General features: G+C 36.3%; 1 protein-coding gene across 3 annotated transcripts in view; it reads left to right on the forward strand.

Moving 5' to 3' along the window:
- The first annotated feature begins 14,854 nt into the window (after positions 1 to 14,854).
- LOC141717869 (protein SWEETIE) overlaps positions 14,855 to 22,250 on the forward strand; it is a 41,122-nt gene continuing 33,726 nt past the window's right edge. For all 3 annotated transcript variants that reach the window (XM_074520089.1, XM_074520090.1, XM_074520091.1), the window contains exons 1-8: positions 14,855 to 15,196; positions 15,927 to 16,134; positions 18,215 to 18,321; positions 20,017 to 20,253; positions 20,335 to 20,424; positions 20,491 to 20,575; positions 21,293 to 21,357; positions 21,554 to 21,658. In XM_074520089.1, coding sequence (XP_074376190.1) covers positions 15,032 to 15,196; positions 15,927 to 16,134; positions 18,215 to 18,321; positions 20,017 to 20,253; positions 20,335 to 20,424; positions 20,491 to 20,575; positions 21,293 to 21,357; positions 21,554 to 21,658 — 1,062 coding nt within the window. In that variant the 5' untranslated portion in view covers positions 14,855 to 15,031. The remainder of the gene's footprint in view (positions 15,197 to 15,926; positions 16,135 to 18,214; positions 18,322 to 20,016; positions 20,254 to 20,334; positions 20,425 to 20,490; positions 20,576 to 21,292; positions 21,358 to 21,553; positions 21,659 to 22,250) is intronic.

The raw sequence follows: 22,250 nt of genomic DNA on the forward strand, positions 1-22,250 counted from the left end.
TAAGATAGAAGAGGTGCGAATGGGAGCAAGAGTGGGCAATCTCTCCTATGCCCATAACTGCAACAATAGCAGAAAACCAACTACCTCATCAACGTCCTTTTTGCTTGTCTTGCATAACTCCCTATACAAATATGCAAGAACTGCAGCATCCCAAGCATAATCTCCGCATCTGTCTAGATCACGAATAAAATATAGAAACATGGGATGGAAGAGACCTCCCGAATGATTAGTGAAAAGTACACCACCAAATAGATGAACAAGATAACACAAGACCTGAAAGCGAATATCATCTGCTGATGCATCCTGCGGTAAACGTGATGGAGCACATGAAGCAATAAAAGACAACCGAACTCTTGATCCATTCATGTCTTTCTTCAGATCCGGATCTTTACCAAAAAGCTCAGCAACATAAGAACACCAACTCATATCAGGGCCAGGGGTGACATCAGAATTAACAGCATCACCATCAACAGGAAGCCCTAAAAGAACATCTACATCCTGTAGAGTAATAATGACCTCTCCCATAGGCAAGTGAAAGGTATGAATCTCTAGCCGCCATCTGTGTGACGGCCTCAACCCCGGGGTCAGGAGTTGACGTCACCAAACACAACTACCAAAATATAAATAACAAGATTATTATTAAAATATACTAACTTGACCCCAAACCAAGTTCTGATCCAGGTTCAAGTATAATTCAGGTTCTCCTTATTACAAACTCTTTATTCAACATCTAACACACACAAATTTTATTCAGCAACTCATCAGACCTCATGGCCTGATACAAACTACCTCAGAGGAGCCGGGTCCAGTAGGGGCGGGAACATGGGTCGGTCTGACTGATCTTCTAGGCATCTGCGAGATATACATAACAGTTTGCAAGGGTGAGTAGAATTGCTCAGCAGTATCAAAATATGAATAACGGAATAAAACAGTAATGTAACAATAATAGGAATATAATTGTAATCAGGATATCAACATTTTATAATAAAAATAAGAGATAACTGGATATTACTGACTAGCATGCTTCATCAAAACAACATAGCAGTGTGCTGTAAAAATACCAGAGTCTAATTTTAGCATGCTAATCATATTTATAAAACCGATGTATCAACTACTAATGCCCTTAGGGGAATCACAAATCCAAATCAGATACGTAGCGGATATGTGAAGACAACTGATTAGGCTATCAATACCAGACGGCTCCAACTGCCATCTCATTTACCAGTTCCGGAACTCAGAGACTAGCTAGGTCTCTAACCTGCTGGACTAATCGGTTATACAGTGCGCGCAACCGAATTAGCCTCTTACGCCACCTCAATAGGCCTACTCTGGCCCCAACGTATCCCATATCTGATCGTTTTATCCAGTTTTCAAAATCACTTTAACCTATCTCTTTTTCAAAATCAATTATGTCACAGCACACTATTCAAATCCTCTTTTCATTTTAATCACGTTTAGAGATAGGTATTTTCAGAAGTTACTTTTCCCCAAAACACAATTTTAAACATCATTTTCAAATACAGGGGATACATAACTTAAAATGTTTCTGTTCCATTACGAGAATAAAACATTTAGCTATTCATACGTACTGAACCATAAAAGAATGGTCAGGGGTACTTGCCTTGCAACGCTTTACAAAACCCTAAGTAGCTTTCACGCTGACTTTAATCCTGAGAAAACTCGATCGGAATCTACAAATACAAAATACCCTAATCAGTTATACTGACATGCTTCATATCCTCAAATTTTAACAACTCAATCCGATAACCCGACTCGTATTATTATTATACACATAATCACATAGTCACGTAGTCGGAATATTGTTAGGGGTAACACATATAATATAAATACGTACATTTACGAATATATATTTTTAGGAAATTTTGGCAACATCTTATTTATTTATAAGACTACCCGTCGGTTACAATCGACGTCAATAATCCACAACAATCCATATTTTCATTCCCATACCAATTCCATATTCTCACACAATTTACTTTCAAAACATTTTATACGAATCATCTTATTTATTTATAAAGTTTAGGACTCAGAACATCGTCATCACCGTCCGCTCGTAACGAGTCATCGCGGAACGGTGGCAAAATTTATTGGTGCCCGAAATATTCGGGTATCCAAATAAATTCCACCGATTTATTAAAAATAATTTCCCACGTGAATTAGTAATATCACGAATTTTACTCAATAATTCCTGCAGAAAAAGGGAATCGAAATTAAAAATTGCAACAAACAAGTCCAACTGCTCAACTCCGCCCAACAGAGAAGGCCCAACAAGGCCCAATTGTCAGGCCCGAAAGGAACAAGCCCACAGAACCAACCCAACAACAAAGAACACAGCCGCACAACACTATGCACAGCCGCACCAACACACACGCGCCACCACGCAGAACATACACACATACACACCCACTTACACACACAGGTACACACATATATATATATGATTGTACACACACACATATCAGAAAAAGGAGAGAGAGCGGTAATTACTATCGAAAGAACAGAGCAAGGCGGCGGAATTGAATCCCGGCGACTCAGGAAACAACAGGAGGAAGAGACGAAGGAGAAGAAAAGAAAAAGAGGGGGGGAGAGTAAAGAAAATACAGAGATAACAGGAGAGATCGAGAGGAGAGAGCGAGAGATTGAGAGAGAGATGGAGGGATAAGGAGGAAGAAGAGAGAAGTAAACAAAATAATAAAAAAAATGAACTGCAAAATTCTCTGCACAGCACGCGTAGCAACACAAATGTCCCAGTGTTGCCACGTATTTGTAAACTTATATTATATATACAGCTTTTCATTTACACGCACGGATTTTATCCTGAAATTGCGAAACTTTCGGGTAATAATAATTCTAAAATTCACCAAACTAGTTTTAAAATTTTATTAATATCCCGAAGTTAAATAAACATAAATTTCGCAATTTTTAAATAAATTTTGAAATAAAATTTATGCCCGCATTTAACGAATAAACGAAACAACGCGCGGGTGAAACGAATCTCAAAAATTCCCAAAATAATTTTTAAAATTATCCGAATATTATAACCTTCATAAAATATGAGTTTCGTAATTTTTGATGATTTCCATAATTAAATATGGATTTTTACAACCAAACACACTCAGAAAATCATAAAAAAAATAAATAATTAATAAAATATTGATTTCTCAATTCTATAAAGTCCTAAAAATAATTATTAAAATTATAAAATTATAAAACCAATTTTAGAAATTATCCAAGTATTTATGAAATTAAAGCTACAATAAAATTACTCTTTTTAAGCAAAATAAAATCATATATTTCATTAATAAATCACACAATTCAATCCCACATAACAACAATCATAAATAATTAAATAACAATCCATAACTGCTGCCAAAACCAATACACACATTTTATTTATTTACTTAAACCTTTATTACACTTCCAAATATTAGAAATAAAATAAAAAAACACGAGTCGTTATATTCTTTCCCCCTTAAAAAAAATTCTATCCCCAAAATCTGACTTAGCTAAATAAATGAGGATATTTATCAAGTATGTCTGACTCTAATTCCCAAGTAGACTCTTCTACTCGAGGATTTCTCCACAAAACTTTTACTATAGGAATCGATTTATTCCTAAGGACTCGTTCCTTACGGTCTAGGATTTGGACCGGTTGTTCCACATAGGACAAATCTGGTTGAAGCTCAATCGGTTCGTATTATATGACTTGATTCGAATTAGGGACATAGAGCTTCAACATAGACACGTGGAACACATTATGAATGTGCTGCCACTGCGGTGGTAACGTTATCTCATAAGCAACCTTTCCCACTTTCTTCAAAACCTCAAAGGGTCCTATAAATCTAGGGCTAAGTTTACCCTTCTGACCAAATCGTACTAACCCTTTCCAAAGTGATACCTTTAGTAACACCAGAGCTCCTATCTCAAAGTCCATATCTTTCCTATGCAAATCTGCATACTTTCTCTGTCTATCTTGGGCTATTTCCAACCTTTTCCGTATCAACACTATGGCATCTCTAGTTTGCTGAACCAACTCAGAACCTAACATTTTCTTTTCTCCTACCTCATCCCAATACAACGGTGATCTACACTTTCGTCCATACAAAGCTTCGTAAGGGGGCATCCCAATGCTGGCATGGTAACTGTTATTATACGAGAACTCAATCAAAGGTAGGTGTTCATCCCAATTACCCTTAAAATCCAAAACACAGACTCTCAATATATCCTCTATGGTCTGAATCGTTCTTTCACTTTGGCCATCCGTCTGAGGGTGATAAGCGGTGCTCATATTCAACTTCATTCCTAGGCACTCTTGGAATTTAGTCCAGAACCTGGAATTAAATCTCGGGTCTCGATCCGACATTATATGAACAGGCACTCCATGTTTGGTAACTATCTCATCCAAGTATAACAACGAATACCTTTCATTGATCGAAAGAAAATGCGCTGACTTAGTCAACCTATCGATGATTACCCAAATAACATCATGATTCGCTCTCATTTTTGGTAATCCCACTACAAAATCCATAACAATCTCTTCCCATTTCCACTGGGGAATCTCCAAAGGTTGTAACAATCCGCTCGGTCGTTGATGCTCTGCTTTCACCGTTTGACATACATGACACTTACTTACCCAATTAGCAATATCCATCTTCATTCCTGGCCACCAAAAATTTCTCTTCAAATCCTGGTACATCTTGGTACTACCAGGGTGGATAGAAAACCTGGAGTTATGCGCTTTGTGTAATACCTCATTTTTCAATTCCGTTACATTAGGATTCCAAACTCTTGATGAAAATCTATACAAACCTTGACTATCTTTTTTGAGTACACTGCTCTTCTCCTGTCAAAGTATCCAACTCTTGTTCTATAACTCCTTCCTGACACCTTTTGATCTTTTCCATCAATGCTGGCTGGAAAGTGACTTATATAGTTGCTCCTGACTTTCGTTAGGTACTCGAACTTCAATTTCCATTCTTTCCAAGTCTTGTGCCAATTCCTCCGCAATCTTAACCATATTCAGCCTTTCCTTTCTACTCAAGGCATCAACCACCACATTGGCTTTACCTGGGTGATAGTTAATCGAACAATTGTAGTCCTTAATCAGCTCCAACCACCTTCTCTGTCTCATGTTCAAATCTTTCTGCGTGAATATGTACTTCAGGCTCTTATGAACTGTGTAAATATCGCATTTCTCTCCATACAAGTAGTGACGTCATAACTTTAAAGCAAACACTATAGCCGCTAACTCAAGGTCATGAACTGGATATTTCTGCTCGTGAGGCTTTAACTGTCTGGAGGCATAAGCAATCACTTTATCATGCTGCATTAACACACATCCCAACCCTTTCAAAGAAGCATCACTATAGATTACAAAGTTTCCCATCTCATCTGGCAATGCTAACACTAGAGCTGTCACTAATCTTCGTTTTAATTCCTAGAAACTTTCTTCACACTTTTCCGTCCAAATAAACTTCTCATTCTTCCTGGTCAGCTTGGTTAATGGGGACGCAATCTTCGAAAAATCTTTAACAAACCGTCGATAATATCCTGCTAATCCAAGAAAACTCCTTATTTCCGTTGGTGTCTTCGGTTGCTCCCACCTTGATACGGCTTCAATCTTTACTGGGTCTACTTTGATACCTTCCTTACTTATTACATGACCAAGAAATTGTACTTCCGTCAGCCAAAACTCACACTTAGAAAACTTCGCATACAATTACTTTTCTCTTAACTTCTGGAGGGCAATCTGTAGATGCACTGCATGATCTTCTGGGTTTTTCAAATATATGAGGATGTCATCAATAAATACAATGACAAACTTATCCAGATACTCCTTATATACCCTATTCATCAAATCCATAAAAGCTGCTGGCGCATTCGTCAATCCAAACGACATCACTAGAAACTCATAATGGCCATACCTCGTTCTGAATGCAGTCTTGGAGATATCTTCAGGCTTTATCTTTAGTTGGTGGTAGCCAGATCTTAAGTCAATCTTTGAGAAGTAACATGCTCCCTTAAGCTGATCAAACAAATCATCAATTCGTGGCAAAGGATACTTATTCTTTATCGTCAACTTGTTCAGCTCTCTGTAGTCAATACACAATCTTATACTTCCATCCTTTTTCTTCACAAACAGCACTGGAGCACCCCACGGAGAAACACTGGGTTGAATAACTCCCTTGTCCAATAATTCCTAAAGTTGCTTAGCCAATTCTTTCATTTTCATCGGGGCCATCCTGTATGGAGCCTTTGAAACTGGTTCAGCTCCAGGAGTCAAATCAGTAGAGAACTCTATCTCTCGATCAGGTGGCAATCCTGGTAACTCTTCTGGGAAAACATCAGGGAATTCTCTTACTATAGGAATCTCATCTAAAATAGGGGTCTCTTTCTTCGTTACCACCATAAGAGCCAAGTACGCCTCACATCCTTGCCGCAACAATCTCTTTTCTTGCATTACTGAGAGGAACTTCCTATCTTGCCTCTGTCCTTGGTAACTGATCCTTTTATTATCGGGGGTATGCATAACAACCCTCTTTTTTTTACAATCTATATTCGCCTTATATCGAGACAACCAATCCATACCTAAAATAATATCAAAGTCTCCCAACTCGAACGGTATTAAGTCAACAGGGAACATATACCCTGAAATCTCTAGGGAACAACTAGGACAAAATTGTTTTACAGGTACTTTATCTTTATTAGCCACTTCTATGGTCAGAGGTTCGTCTAGCTCTTCTAACATCAATTTCATTTTATCCACACAATTCACAGATATAAAAGATTTGGACGCTCCCGAATTAAACAAAACGTTAACAAGTACAGAATTAAGAGTATGCGTACCTGCAACCACATCGGAGTCATGAACTGGAGACTTCTGGGTCATCTTGAAAGTCCTAGCTCTCACAGTACTGGTTGCTGGTCCTTGGGACACACTCCTTCCCGCATTAACTTGGGTCAGTGACTTGCAATTCCTAGCTATGTGTCCCACCTTGCCGCAACTAAAACAAGTAACTCCTTGAATCTCAGACTTACACTCCGTGGAATAGTGACCTTTCTGTCCACACTTAAAACAATTAACATTCTCTCGGCACTGTCCACTGTGCTTTTTCCCACATGCCTTACAATCAGCCACTGGCTTACTCATCCTCGTCGGGGCAGAGTTAACTGAAGTAGTACCGGGTTTTGCCTGGGGGAAATCCTGCCTCTTGAACCTCTTATTCCTATTCCTTCCAAGCCAACGCTGGAACCTCCGACTCGCTATTCCTGATTCTGATCTAGCGTGTCCACTTTCAAATTTCCTTTTCTTCTTACCCTGCTCCTTTGCAGCTAATTTCTGATCATTATTTATCACCAGGGCAGCTTGAACTACCGAGGTATATGTTTTGAGTTGTAAGGCTACAACTCCACTCCTTATTTCTGGCTTCAACCCTTGCTGAAACTGCTTCGCTCGTTGAGCTTCCAAACTCACATATTCTGGTGCTATAGGGGTCAACTCCGTAAACTTCGCTTCATATTCCGTGACACTCTTATCTCCTTGTTTCAGTTCCAAAAATTCCACTTCCATTTGACTATGGAGACAGTCCGAAAAGTATTTTTCCAAAAATAACTCTGTAAACCTGGCCCATGGAACTGGACTTTCTCCTTCTAGGGCTCACGTAGATTCCCACCAATAATTCGAATCATTCCTTAGAAAATAACTAGCATAATCATTCTTTAAATTCTAACTCACCTTGGTGAGCGCAAATGCCTTTTCCATCTCCTTTAACCATATCCTGGCAGCAACAGGATCTACTTCTCCTTTAAACTCTGGGGGCTTCACCGCTTGAAAAGACTTAAAACAAACACCCTGATTTGCCCCTCTTATCTCATGTTGCTGCTGGATTTGTAGTTGCTGCTGTTGGATTTGCTGTTGTATGAGTTGTTGTTGTTGTTGTTGTTGTTGTTGTTGCAATTGTTGTTGTTGCTGCTGGAATTGTTATTGCTGTTGGGCCAGCTGTACAGACTGCAGACACAACAAGTTCATCATGTCACTCACGGAAGGATCCCCAGCAGATCCGTTATTGGGCTGAGAGTTTCTCTTTGGTGGCATCTCCTGAAACATAACAGTCATATATAAGAAAATGGATTGCTCCAGCAGTTTATATTTATGCATCAGGAGAGCGTTGCCACTAAGACAATATTCTCATCCCCGGTTTAATTGGATTTGTCCTGAGTGAATGATTATAATCTAAAAATGCCAGCAACAGAAATAACAATAATAATAACAACAATAATAGCAACGCACAATATATAAAACTGAACAATAAGATAAAGCAGCTGAAATACAATAACCAACAGAATCCAACTAGTACCACTGAAAATCCAACTGGAAAGAACCTATCCGAGTACACACCAAAATTGGATGTCATAGCAGCATCACCTACTACAAACTATCACAACATAACGTACATATATAAAGTAAACAACTACAGAACTCCTAGAAGGCAACTCTGAGTTCTTTATCTCTCTACTGTGACTCTGTCTAGCCACTACCATTGCCACCAATGGAACCTAGCTCGAACACTAGCCAGTTCACTAGGTCCTGATACTGCACAGCTCTGAACTCTGAACTAATGAAACGGTCAACAGATCTAACCCTCTCGACAGCCATCTGGGTCAATGCTCTAACACGGGCTCGCACCTCAGGGGAAGGGGCAGAAATACCCTGGAATGGTGCAATAGGTACCTGATCCAACTGAGCAGCAAACTCCGGACTCTGATCTCTGATAAAGGAAGTATTCACCGCCCTATAGACATGGTAAGAGATCGGTGAAGAAGTACCACTAGGGGCCACAGGAGGTATCGGAGGTCTCATCATGGAAGAACTGGGATCACAGCCGGGAGGGAAATTCCTGACAGCAGATACAGACATACGTACCCAACGGGGACGAGGACCTGATCCAGGGATGTCTCTAGGCACAAAGGAAGGGACTGGTGGAGGAGGCATAGGGGTCTCCTCAGTAACAACATCTTGGGGTCTCTCAGAATCTGAGCTATCCGAATCAGAGGGATTCTCCCGAGATGGAGAACTCGAAATCGCAATAGGCCACTGCCAACATAATAAATATACAGGCAAGACATAACCAGGTCAAGGCAATTATATCAAAACATTTAATAGATGCCAGGGTAACGCCGTCGGAACCCTCGACTGACTCTAAAGGTTTGCTCATCTATATGAGTTGCTGACTCACACCTAAAGACTCACGTTATCACCTACTCGACACAATCTCTAACCTGAATCAGGGACTTGAACCTGTAGCTCTGATACCAACTATGACGGCCTCAACCCCGGGGTCAGGAGTTGACGTCACCAAACACAACTACCAAAATATAAATAACAAGATTATTATTAAAATATACTAACTTGACCCCAAACCAAGATCTGATCCAGGTTCAAGTATAATTCAGGTTCTCCTTATCACAAACTCTTTATTCAACATCTAACACACACAAATTTTATTCAGCAACTCATCAGACCTCATGGCCTGATACAAACTACCTCAGAGGAGCCGGGTCCAGTAGGGGCGGGAACATGGGTTGGTCTGACTGATCTTCTAGGCATCTGCGAGATATACATAACAATTTGTAAGGGTGAGCAGAATTGCTTAGCAGTACCAAAATATGAATAACGGAATAAAACAGTAATGTAACAATAATAGGAACAGAACTGTAATCAGGATATCAACATTTTATAATAAAAATCAGAGATAACTAGATATCACTAACTAGCATGCTTCATCAAAACAACATAGCAGTGTGCTGTAAAAATACCAGAGTCTAATTTTAGCATGCTAATCACATTTATAAAACCGCTGTATCAACTACTCATGCCCTTACGGGAATCACAAATCCAAATCAGATACGTAGCGGATATGTGAAGACAGCTGATCAGGCTATCAACACCAGACGGCTCCAACTGCCATCTCATTTACCTGTTCCGGAACTCAGAGACTAGCTAGGTCTCTGACCTGCTGGACTAATCGGTTATATAGTGCGCGCAACCGAATTAGCCTCTTACGCCACCTCAATAGGCCTACTCTGGCCCCAACGTATCCCATATCTGATCATTTTATCCAGTTTTTAAAATCACTTTTACCTATCTTTTTTTCAAAATCAATTCTGTCACAGCACACTATTCAAATCCTCTTTTCATTTTAATCACGTTTAGAGATAGGTATTTTCAGAAGTTACTTTTCCCCAAAACACAATTATAAACATCATTTTCAAATACAGGGGATACGTAACTTAAAACGTTTCTGTTCCATTACGAGAATAAAACATTTAGCTATTCATACGTACTGAACCATAAAAGAATGGTCAGGGGTACTTGCCTTGCAACGCTTTACAAAACCCTAAGTAGCTTTCACGCTGACTTTAATCCTGAGAAAACTCGATCGGAATCTAAAAATACAGAATACCCTAATCAGTTATACCGACATGCTTGATATCCTCAAATTCTAACAACTCAATCCGATAACCCGACTCGTATTATTATTATACACATAATCACATAGTCACGTAGTCGGAAAATTATTAGGGGTAACACGTATAATATAAATACGTACATTTACGAATATATATTTTTAGATAATTTTGGCAGCATCTTATTTATTTATAAGACTACCCGTCGGTTACAATCGACGTCAATAATCCACAAAAATCCATATTTTCATTCCCATACCAATTCCATATTCACACACAATTTACTTTCGAAACATTTTATACGAATCATCTTAATTATTTATAAAGTTTAGGACTCTATACATCGTCATCACCGTCCACCGCCCGCTCGTAACGAGCCATCGCGGAACGACGGCAAAATTTATTGGTGCCCGAAATATTCGGGTATCCAAAAAAATTCCACCGATTTATTAAAAATAATTTCCCACGCGAATTAGTAATATCACGAATTTTACTCAATAATTCCTGCAGAAAAAGAGAATCGAAATTAAAAATTGCAACAAACAAGTCCAACTGCTCAACTCCGCCCAACAGAGAAGGTCCAACTGTCAGGCCCGAAAGGAACAAGCCCACAGAACCAACCCAACAACAAAGAACACAGCCGCACAACACTATGCACAGCCGCACCAATACACACGCGCCACCGCGCAGAACACACACACACACACCCACTTACACATACAGGTACACACACACACACACATATATATATATATATATATATATATATATATATATATATATATATATATGATTGTACACACACACATATCAGAAAAAGGAGAGAGAGCGGTAATTACTACCGGAAGAACAAAGCAAGGCGGCGGAATTGAATCCCGGCGACTCAGGAAACAACAGGCGGAAGAGACGAAGGAGAAGAAAAGAAAAAGAGGGGAGGATAGTAAAGAAAATACAGAGATAACAGGAGAGTTGTACACACACACATATCAGAAAAAGGAGAGAGAGCGGTAATTACTACCGGAAGAACAGAGCAAGGCGGCGGAATTGAATCCCGGCGACTCAGGAAATAACAGGCGGAAGAGACGAAGGAGAAGAAAAGAAAAAGAGGGGAGGATAGTAAAGAAAATACAGAGATAACAGGAGAGATCGAGAGGAGAGAGCGAGAGATTGAGAGAGAGATGGAGGGATAAGGAGGAAGAAGAGAGAAGTAAACAAAATAATAATAAAAGCTGAACTGCAAAATTCTCTGCACAGCACACGTAGCAACACAAATGTCCCGCTGTTGCCACGTATTTGTAAACTTATATTACATATACAGCTTTTCATTTACACGCCCGGATTTTATCCCGAAATTGCGAAACTTTCGGGTAATGATAATTCTAAAATTCACCAAACTAGTTTTAAAATTTTATTAATATCCCGAAGTTAAATAAACATAAATTTTGCAATTTTTAAATAAATTTTGAAACAAAATTTATGCCCGCATTTAACGAATAAACGAAACAACGCGCGGGTGAAACGAATCTCGAAAATTCCCAAAATAATTTTTAAAATTATCCGAATATTATAACCTTCATAAAATATGAGTTTCGTAATTTTTGATGAATATGGATTTTTACAACCAAACACACTTAGAAAATCATAAAAAAATAAATAATTAATAAAATATTGATTTCTCAATTCTATAAAGTCCTAAAAATAATTATTAAAATTATAAAATTATAAAACCAATTTTAGAAATTATCCAAGTATTTATGAAATTAAAGTTACAATAAAATCACTCTTTATAAGCAAAATAAAATCATATATCTCACTAATAAATCACACAATTCAATCCCACATAACAACAATCATAAATAATTAAATAACAATCCATAGCTGCTGCCAAAACCAATACACACATTTTATTTATTTACTTAAACCTTTATTACACTTCCAAATATTAGAAATAAAATAAAAATACACGAGTCGTTATAATCTGTCAACAAGAGCTGATATGGGACTCAAATCCAGCTGTAAAGATGCCACTCGATCAACACTATAGAAACCAGTAGACTGAAATAAAGGGACCATACGAAGATTTAGCGGTGGAGGATCATCTTCATTATTAAGGTTTTTTCGGCGACACTTCAACATATCACCACCACCAAACCTCCAAATATCTAAAGATCTATGTGTATGCTGAAGATAAAGAAGGCTAGGGTTAACAGGTGCCGGATGCACGTCCTGCAAACATATAGAAGTGCAAGTTAACAATAAGCAATAAACAAGTACGATCAAAACCTTTCGCTTAACATATAGATATTAAGAACTGAGATGTTAGTACTAGTTCTAGAAATTAGAACTGATGACTTAACATCATTCAGATCTCAAGAATATCTAAATTCGATTCAAAAGCTTTCCAACTACATTTTACTCAATATTTGATGATTGATCAGATTTAATTGGTCTTTATTTATGATCATGTATCATATATAGAGGTTAATTGGCACACATTGATGGAATCAACACTTTTAAGGGCGGTACAAATGATAGAGGGAAGAATGAAATCCAACTCGAACCTATTGTACACGGGTCATCAATGTTCGCTACTAGGTTAGGACCTCGTTGACACCAACAACTTCACTGTCATACTACATTATTAACTAGTCTCTGAGAAGATAAATGAAGCAACCAAATACTGTATGTGAATTATGGATAAAATTTAAAAACAGGTTTCCAATATTCCAGTGTATGAATAACAAGCTAATAACAAGCTAATACCGTTGAACTTGCTGCACATTTCAGTACTTAATTTACATGCTAGATGAAATTTATGCAGTGGGATTAATAATTATTTCAAACCTTTATTTTCATGTGATATACTTGTGTGTGAAATATAATTAAGAATCGAAATGTTGCAGATGAGTAGTGCAGTAGACATACTGTTATGAGCTGAATATTTTAATTATTCCAGTAACTAATCTATTAAATATAGGAATTAACAAATTCATTTGGGTAGAGATAATTGGTTAAGCCAAAGTATGTGTAGTACCATGGATCAGCAATGTCTGGGATCACCCATTTTATAATTCGTACTAAGAGTATCTTCCTATCTATTTTATAATTTTGCAGGTGGAAGACTTCCAGTGTCATGGTATCCGCAATCATATGCAAATAATGTTAACATGAGAAACATGAACATGACACCAGATCCTGCAACCGGCTATCCAGGTCGAACATACAGGTTTTATCAGGGACCAACAGTATACACATTTGGTGATGGACTAAGCTACTCAAGATTTAGTTATCACCTTGGTAAAGAACCAAATCTTGTATCAATACCACTGGGGGAACAACATATTTGTAAAAGATCTTCATGCAAATCTATCGATGCTTCAGAGCAAACTTGTAAGATTGCAAAAGTAAAATTTAATTTGAGGGTGAAAAATTTAAGAAGACTGAGTGGAGGCCATTCTGTTCTCTTGTTTTGGACAATCAGAAAATTCAAAAATAAAGATATCACAATATGGAATCTACAAATACAACTCACCTATGTTAATTAAAGTCTTAACCGATACTGATAGGGTCAGGTCAGCTTTGGTGACTAACAAGTCTGATCATCTAGTGGCCATTATTTTGGGACCTCAGCCCAAATGCGACAGAAAGATATAACATATTTTCATAAATAAAAGAAAAACTGACATAGAAACAACATATTAAAGAAAGAAAAATAAGACATTGAAAGAAACAAGGTATGTTAATGATGAAAAGCAGGTCATGTCATTGGGTAATTTCATCAAACAACATGGATGCAATCCAGATAATTACCTCAATGTTCATGATTGATGCAGGTGAGTAACTTGATTTCGAAACTCTACTTGTGCGTGTAAATCGCACTTCTCCCTCTCCAAATTACAGAGTTACGTGGTGTTCTCAAGATATGATGTCCCGTGTTCTCCAGACAAGCAGTGTGTTTTGTTATGTGTTTAACATGCAGATATTTTTTGTTAATGTAAAAATACCAAAATGGGGAACGATGTACCCTTTTTGTGCTTTTAAAAACGAAAGTTTATATACCGTTATAAAATGACATTTTGGGTCTTTTTCACAGCAAGTGACATTCTGGGCATTATTTATTCAAATAGTGACATTTTGGTCCTTTGTTCGTTTTCTTTTTTTACAAAAAACACGTGATACCCATTTTTAAATAATGATATACAATTTTAAAATGTGTATTGGAGAGATATTTTTGACCAACTTTAAAAAATTTGATAATTTTGTCACAAAATATTAAAAAAAAGATAATCAAATTAACTCTTCTTGAACAAAAACTGAGAACCGAACTTATAAAAAGTCCGGAAAGAAGGCCCAAGAACAAGATGGATCGAAAAGTATAAACAATTGCACCCACAATTGATTGCAGACCCGGTGGATCCAATCCTAACTACCTTGAAATAAATCATTCATTCATACACCCCCCTTCTTCACTTCATCTATACACACACAATACATACAAAATACTGATGCTCTTGCTGTGAAATTTTACAAATTAGTATAAGAAATGGCGAAAGCCTATGTTAGAGATAATGTGCCATTATCGAGATTTGGAGTACTGGTAGCACAATTGGAGTCTATAGTGTTTACCTCAGCTCACAAATCACCTCATCCTCTTCTCTGCTTCGATCTCCTCTCCGATCTCATTTCCGCAATCAACGAAGAACCTAAGGTCCTTTTTCCTATCTATTTTTCGATACTCAGCTCTCGAGTTTATGTTAATTATTGTTGTTTGTATTGCTGTGTTTATAATTCCGATTCGTTGTTTCACATTTACTTGAAAACTACTGTTCACTTGTTTATTTTTTGTCGCTAGTAGGTTAGAAATGCTGGTTAGCTTTAAATCAACTGTTCACTTGTTTGTTATTGTTGCTAGTAGGTTTTGAATTGTCAGTTAGTGTAAGTTTTGTAGGAAGATGTTAGTGATCGAGTGAGGTTTAACTGTATCCGTATTGTTTGAGAAGTTTTAGAGTAGTTTCTAGTTTTTTTTGGAATGGAGAGGAAGTTGAATGGAATATAAGTAATGCGGTACAAAAACTTGATATCACCTTGTGCTCGGGAACGGAGATGTTAATCCAGTTTTCTAACTTATTAAATAAGATGATGCATCTATAATTTTTGAGTGCAGACTGCATAGAGCATTGGGATTTGTTACCACGTCAATTATTGTGTTGTAGACTTGCCTGTATTCTTTATGATAGTGGATATAGAAGTTACATAGTAAAAAAAAAAAAAAAATTATAATGAAGTGGTTCATATTTTGTTGAGTTTTTATATTCTTAGTGGCTAGATCCTAACTTTTTACTGATGATTAGAAGGAAGTTTCTTGTGTTATATACTGTGAAGTCGTAGCCTTTAAATATGAATATTTATTTCTTTTATATTGGATTGGGAAAATGTAGGAATCTTTAATTCTATGGCAAAGGAAATGTGAGGATGCACTCTATTCTCTAATTGTTCTCGGTGCACGGCGGCCTGTGCGACATTTGGCATCAGTGGCAATGTCAATGATAATATTAAAGGGAGATAGCATCTCAATATACTCAAGGGCAAGCACTCTCCAAGGATTTCTTTCTGATGGAAGGAAGAATGAGCCTCTACGAGTTGCTGGTCCGTCATAAATTTTATTGCTTGCTGTTTTGCTTTTTATATTTATTCTCTTAAACATAATCCTTCGCTGCTTCGTATTTAATGTTCTAATTTGCTTAACTACCCGTACTCATTGCAGAGAAACATTGTCCTAGACTCCTAGTTACTATATATGATGTATCAATTTATGTTGTTTTTTTTAGTCCATCTAAAGATCAATGATCGAGTGAGGTTTTTCCACTAAGGTGCTTTTTGGTTCTTGGTATCTCAATCCGATCAACAGAAATCTTAATGTATTCCCATGTGTGAGTGTTTGATGGAGGTTAATTGATTGCTACAAACTCATTCCCCTTTTACCCCATATCCATATCCATTCTCATTCCCCTCCCTTCATCTACACTTCCATCACAATCCGAACACCTTCCTAAGCGATGCGTAAAGTTTCTCACTATTACAATTGTTGGCTAAATAAGTGCGGCTACAGGTTACAAGAATTTGACACTTTTTCATTGGCTAACATAACAATTTACACTTTAATTTTAGTAGTTCACAATTGTTGAGTCTGCTGATTTTTATTCTTGCACTAAAAATGTAGATACTTTTTGCATTAATAAAATCTCCAATTTTAACGTCTTTATTTTATCGACAACCAATTAGAAGATAGATGATAATAAAAACTTGATTTTTTTCAATAGAGAAGACGATTAGCAAGTAGCAACATACTAGAAGACAAATGAAGAAAGGCCCACTTGCCTTCAATACTAGGTGCATGCTTCATTAAGTTTCAATGCTAAAGTTGCAATGGTGTAAAATATTCTCTTTTATAAGGGCCTAGCAGTGCATTAAATAACCACTTTCGTCCTCTTATGTTTCCTCTCTTTCACCCCCTAAATAATGCCAAATCCCCTGTTTAACCCATTACTTGAAGCATTTGTATATAAATAAATTTAACTTCCTCATTGATCATAAAAGAAATCCTGTCAAAAAAAATCATATAACAAAATTTAATGTGTAATAAATTTAATGTGTAATAAGTAATATTAAAGCTTTTAAAAAAAAAAATATTCTATGCGTATATGTTTTCACTATTAATACAGGGCCCGGTTTCGTGATTCTATAGTACCTCAACAGCTTCAACCATTAAATGAAGCAGTCAAGCAGAAAGGGAAGTACTAGGTCTGTAATGGATAATGTCGTAAGCGTTAGAATAGTCCTGTCACTACTTGGTACTCTTTGAAAATGACCTTGCATTAAAGAAGATCTTATATTATCACCTACGGACCACGAAATTACATTCTTAAAAGTAGGTTCCCTTATTTAGTAAGTTACCAATATATCTGAATGTAGTCAACATTTCTCTATCGATGAGCAAAGTTATAATTTAAACATAAATAATAATTCTGGTGAAGATGCAATGAGTTTATTTTTACATTCGTTTCATTACAAAGGAGCCATGATACTGTTTACTTGAAACATAAATGGAGCATTTTATGTTAGGGTCATCTTGTCTCACCTCATTTTTATCAGATGAAAGAAGAACAAGAGCAAGAAGCGACTTCCTCGTCAAATATTTTTGGATGTGAAGTAAACCTTTATTTATATTGGTCGATTAGTTTCAGTTCTTAGATATCTTATTATGAAGTTGCAAGACCATACAGTCTACTTATTCAGTGGCTTGCTATTTCTTGAGAAATATGTTTGGGACTCTTATGGAGTCTGCACAGTAGTGATTAGACCAAAAATTGATTTCAGGCGGTTGTTTTATGTGACAGTTATTAAGGTCATTTCATTCACTTCACCAACTCCCGCCCTTGTATATGGTGCTCCCACCCAGCACAATAATTTGATACTGCTAATATGAGTAGTAATGCCATCTGCTTCATACTTGTTCTAATAAAGCGATTTTAGGTGGTAATTATATGCAATAGTTATTAAGGTCGTGTCATTCACGTCACCAACTCCTGCCCGTGTATATGGTGTTCCCACCACAATAATTAGATACTGCTAATCTGAGTAGTAATGTCTTCTTCTTCTTCCTTGTTTTAATAAAAGTACTCATTCATTAAATTTATATGCTATGTTGAAATCATATCTTTTGTAGGTGCCGCACAATGTTTGGGATATTTATATCGACATTTTGGGAGAAAAATTACTTCTGGTTTACTTGAAACAACAGCTATTGTGACAAAATTGATGAGATATAATGAGGTAGTCCAACATTAATTAAATCTTTTAGTCCATAGTTTTTTCAGCACAAGGGACATGGTCTTTTGATAAGTTAGATTTATAGTTTAAGGTCATAGATGATTTGTTAGCTTAAAGGATTTTTCGTCAGTAAAGTTGTTTGCCAGCATGAAAAAACTGTATGTAGGCAGAATATTTAACTAGTCTTTTTGAATTTTAAAAAGACTTAAAGAGTTGGAATGTTTGTCACCACTTGTTTTGTTTAGCATGTTTCGAAGTATTAATAATTTCCATGACATATCTAGCTTAATATTTTAGTAAGGCATGTGCTTGGAAACATTTAATTGTTGCAATATATTAAGTTTAGGTTAGTATGAGATTGAATACCTTAATTATTAGTGCTCATTATGATATATATATCTATACTCTATAGTGTTAAAAATGAGTTAGACGAGAACATACGATATGATGTTACAAATGACTTAATTGAGAACTTATGATAATTAAGATGTTTAAAAAACTTGAAAATCAGTTGAATATAATCTAAAAGTTCTGATGCTTCTGTTGCAAACGACAAATTTTGTTTGAAAATTTCAAGAAGGTAAAATATGTTATATTTAGAAACTGTAATTCATCTAAATTTATGTTATAAGGACTTCATAAAACTATTGGAAATTGAGAAGTCCAGTATAACGACAATTTCCTTCGAGGAAGGAAATCAATTCTACTAAATAGTAAGATAATGTCCAAAACTTAATGCGTAATAAGATTCTAATACCTTTCCCAAATTGTGCAGTGGAATTTTAATGTCAGGCATCCTAAGTAATATTTGTATACTTTTGCTTACAACTTCAGCTGACCAACATTTAAAACATAAAGTTCTATTTCTTTTCAAGTAAATAGATAAGATGTGAATCACCAAAAATAAAATAAAATAAAATGGGTAAGTCTTGATTGATAAAGAAAGAAGAAGATAAACTGTTATTGTCCGCGCGAATGATTCCCTTTTCTTTTTGCTGCATGGTATGCTATTAAGGCAAAATTTTGTTTCAGTAGCGTATCTGTTCTCATCCGAAGTGTAACAGGTTAGCATTCAAAAGATTTTCTATTAACCCCAGGTTTACATTAAATAGATCTTAATTATGTTCATTACTTGGAGTAAGCTCTACTCTGAACATGTGATTCCATTATCCTGTTAATTGAATGAATATTAGCCTGTAAAAAAAAAGAAGTAAAAAGAGAAGACAATATTATTTGTTTATTTCAATGCATTTTATAAAATTATTTTTTTTAAAAAATGTTACTATATTTTAAATGAGTCAATGTTTTCGTACAAAAGAAAATTTAATTTCATATGTAAATTATTGATTAACATAACAAATTCAGGAAAAAAATATTTCACTTCTTCAGTGGCTTAGGGCGGATCATTACAAAAAAGGTAACAGGATGGTGTAGTAATATTTGAGGGTGTTTCCATGATGTCTTGGGTGAATACGCTTATTAATGTTTGTAATGGAAATCACAATTGTGTAGTCAATGATTGTTATTGCTTTGTTTATATATGTTATAATTGGACCCAAATAAACACAAAAGACCATGCCTGTAGTACATTTCTTGGCTTCAGCTCTAGAGTTAATCTGAGGAATAACATTTGTTTTTTCATATCTCATGATTCCAATAGTTGTTACCCCCTACCTGAAATACAACTGTCAACTACAGGATTTTGTGAGACAAGAAGCTTTACAAATGCTTTGGAATGCTTTGGAAGGTTCTGGTGGCAATGCTGCTTTTCCTGCATATGCGGAGGCATTTCGTCTCATCATGCGTCTGGCTATTGGAGACAAATCATTTATCGTCAGAATAGCTGCTGCAAGGTGCCTCACAGCATTTGCAAATATCGGGGGTCCGGGTTTAGGAGTTGTAGACATTGATAATTCGTCTTCTTACTGTATGAAGGTATTTTTTGTTTTCTCCGTTTATGTTCCTCTTTTACAGACCAATCCTTCAATTTTCAATCTCTGAAGCTACAATTTGCAGGCTCTTGAGGATCCTGTATCATCTGTTAGGGATGCGTTTGCTGAAGCTTTGGGAGCTTTGCTTGCTCTTGGAATGAATCCTGAGGCACAGGTATTGTTCTGCTGTCAAGTTTTTTATTATTTTTCTCACAATCTCAAAGCATTCTTTTCATACTAGGTTCAACCGAAAGGAAAAGGTAATGTAGCACCAAAGAAGCTTGAAGGCGGATTGCAAAAGCATCTCATTTTGCCATTCACAAAAGGTACTTTACTCTGTTTTAACAAAATTCCCATGTAGTTATTACTAGCGGAATATGAGCACAGAAAAATTTCTAATTTTCAGTTATTCATTGAGCTCTGTGTGAAATGAATATGCTACTTTAGTACTCCTTGAGTCCCATTTCAGTTGACAGAAATTGACATTTGAGGTAAATTCGACCATTTATGTCATGTGCTTCTTAAGAGTAGCAAGTGGATGGTGTTCAAGGGTAGCATCAATTGTAGTTGGACAAAGAAAGTACGCAGAATGAATGATATCCCCCCATCAGTAGATGAACAATAAAATTACAAAGTTGTAGTTTTCTTCTCAATGCTATGATAGTCTTAGAGCCTGAGTGTCATGATGAAATATATGATTGAGAAATTTTGAAGACAAGGGAAAAAAATAAATAAGATATGCCTGTTATTCCATGCTGATCTAGTTTACTCTTTTGTATAATTTGGATTTCCTTAAAGCTTTCAAATTAATCACATTTAATGACAATCAACTCGATAGTCCGTCAAAGTACATTGTAAATCCACTAGTTTACAAGCCTGACTCTATACCAAAATTCTTCCAAAATAGTGTGTTGTAGCTAGTTTATATTGACTCTATTGCTTTTCACTAAGCTTAAGTTACTAAAATACATGCCTATTGTAATACTTGATTAGCGATTCTTTTATCCTACATTATGTTTTTAATAAAGTAACCTATATTGCAGCTAGTGGGCCTCGGTCAAAGAACTTACGAATCGGATTAACCTTATCATGGGTGTTCTTTCTACAGGTATCATTGAAAACTCAATCTTTGGAAATTGTTCAATTTGGTTCTCGTTGTAAGGAGTACTTTAGGAGCAATTAATTAAAATTTTATCTTCGGGAATTTCCGGTCTAGAGTTTTATCTTGCAAACAACTTTCAAACCTACATTGTATTTTTGACCGTAATGTGCTTAATATTGTTATTTTAACATAAATCTTGCAGGCTATACGTGTAAAGTATCTGCATCCAGATAGTGAGCTGCAAAACTTTGTTGTACCAATTATGGACATGCTTCGTGCGGATGCTTCCGTAGATGCACAAGCTGTGGTATCTATTTATTAGGATTTAATATTTATATTTGTTGTTTTGTTTTACAAAGTTACTCAATGCACTATTTGAAATATTATATATACTCCCACCGTCCCACAATAGTAGTCTCTTTTGAGAGAATTTGTTTTCCCATAATACATGTCCTTTTTTAATTCTCAATGCAAATGTTGGCATTATTCCAAAACTACCCTTCTTGAAAGTTGTATAACAATTAATGACGGTTGAGTAAGAGTCTACATTCACGCATTTATAAAGGGTATAAGTGGAAATACATAATCTAATATGCGTAATTTTTTCAAGAAAGTGTTGTATATGAGAGTGGGACGGAGGGAGTGTATATATATATATCTACATACATATATATGCAAATGATCAAATAGAAACAAACTTTTAAATAGAAACTAGAAACCTCCTATTTAGTACTATCCACCCACCTCATTTTCAATTCACCCCCAAATGCTCCCCCAAGTCCCAAAACCCCACACTTCAACCGCCATCACCCCTTTTCTCCACCGCCCGTTCCTCTCCATTTCCTCCATCTTCCTCCCATCACGTTCTCTCAATGTTTATTTTTTCAGCCTCTCTCTCT

This window comes from Apium graveolens, chromosome 4 (genome assembly GCF_009905375.1).
Source record: "Apium graveolens cultivar Ventura chromosome 4, ASM990537v1, whole genome shotgun sequence".
NCBI classification, from domain to species: domain Eukaryota; kingdom Viridiplantae; phylum Streptophyta; class Magnoliopsida; order Apiales; family Apiaceae; genus Apium; species Apium graveolens.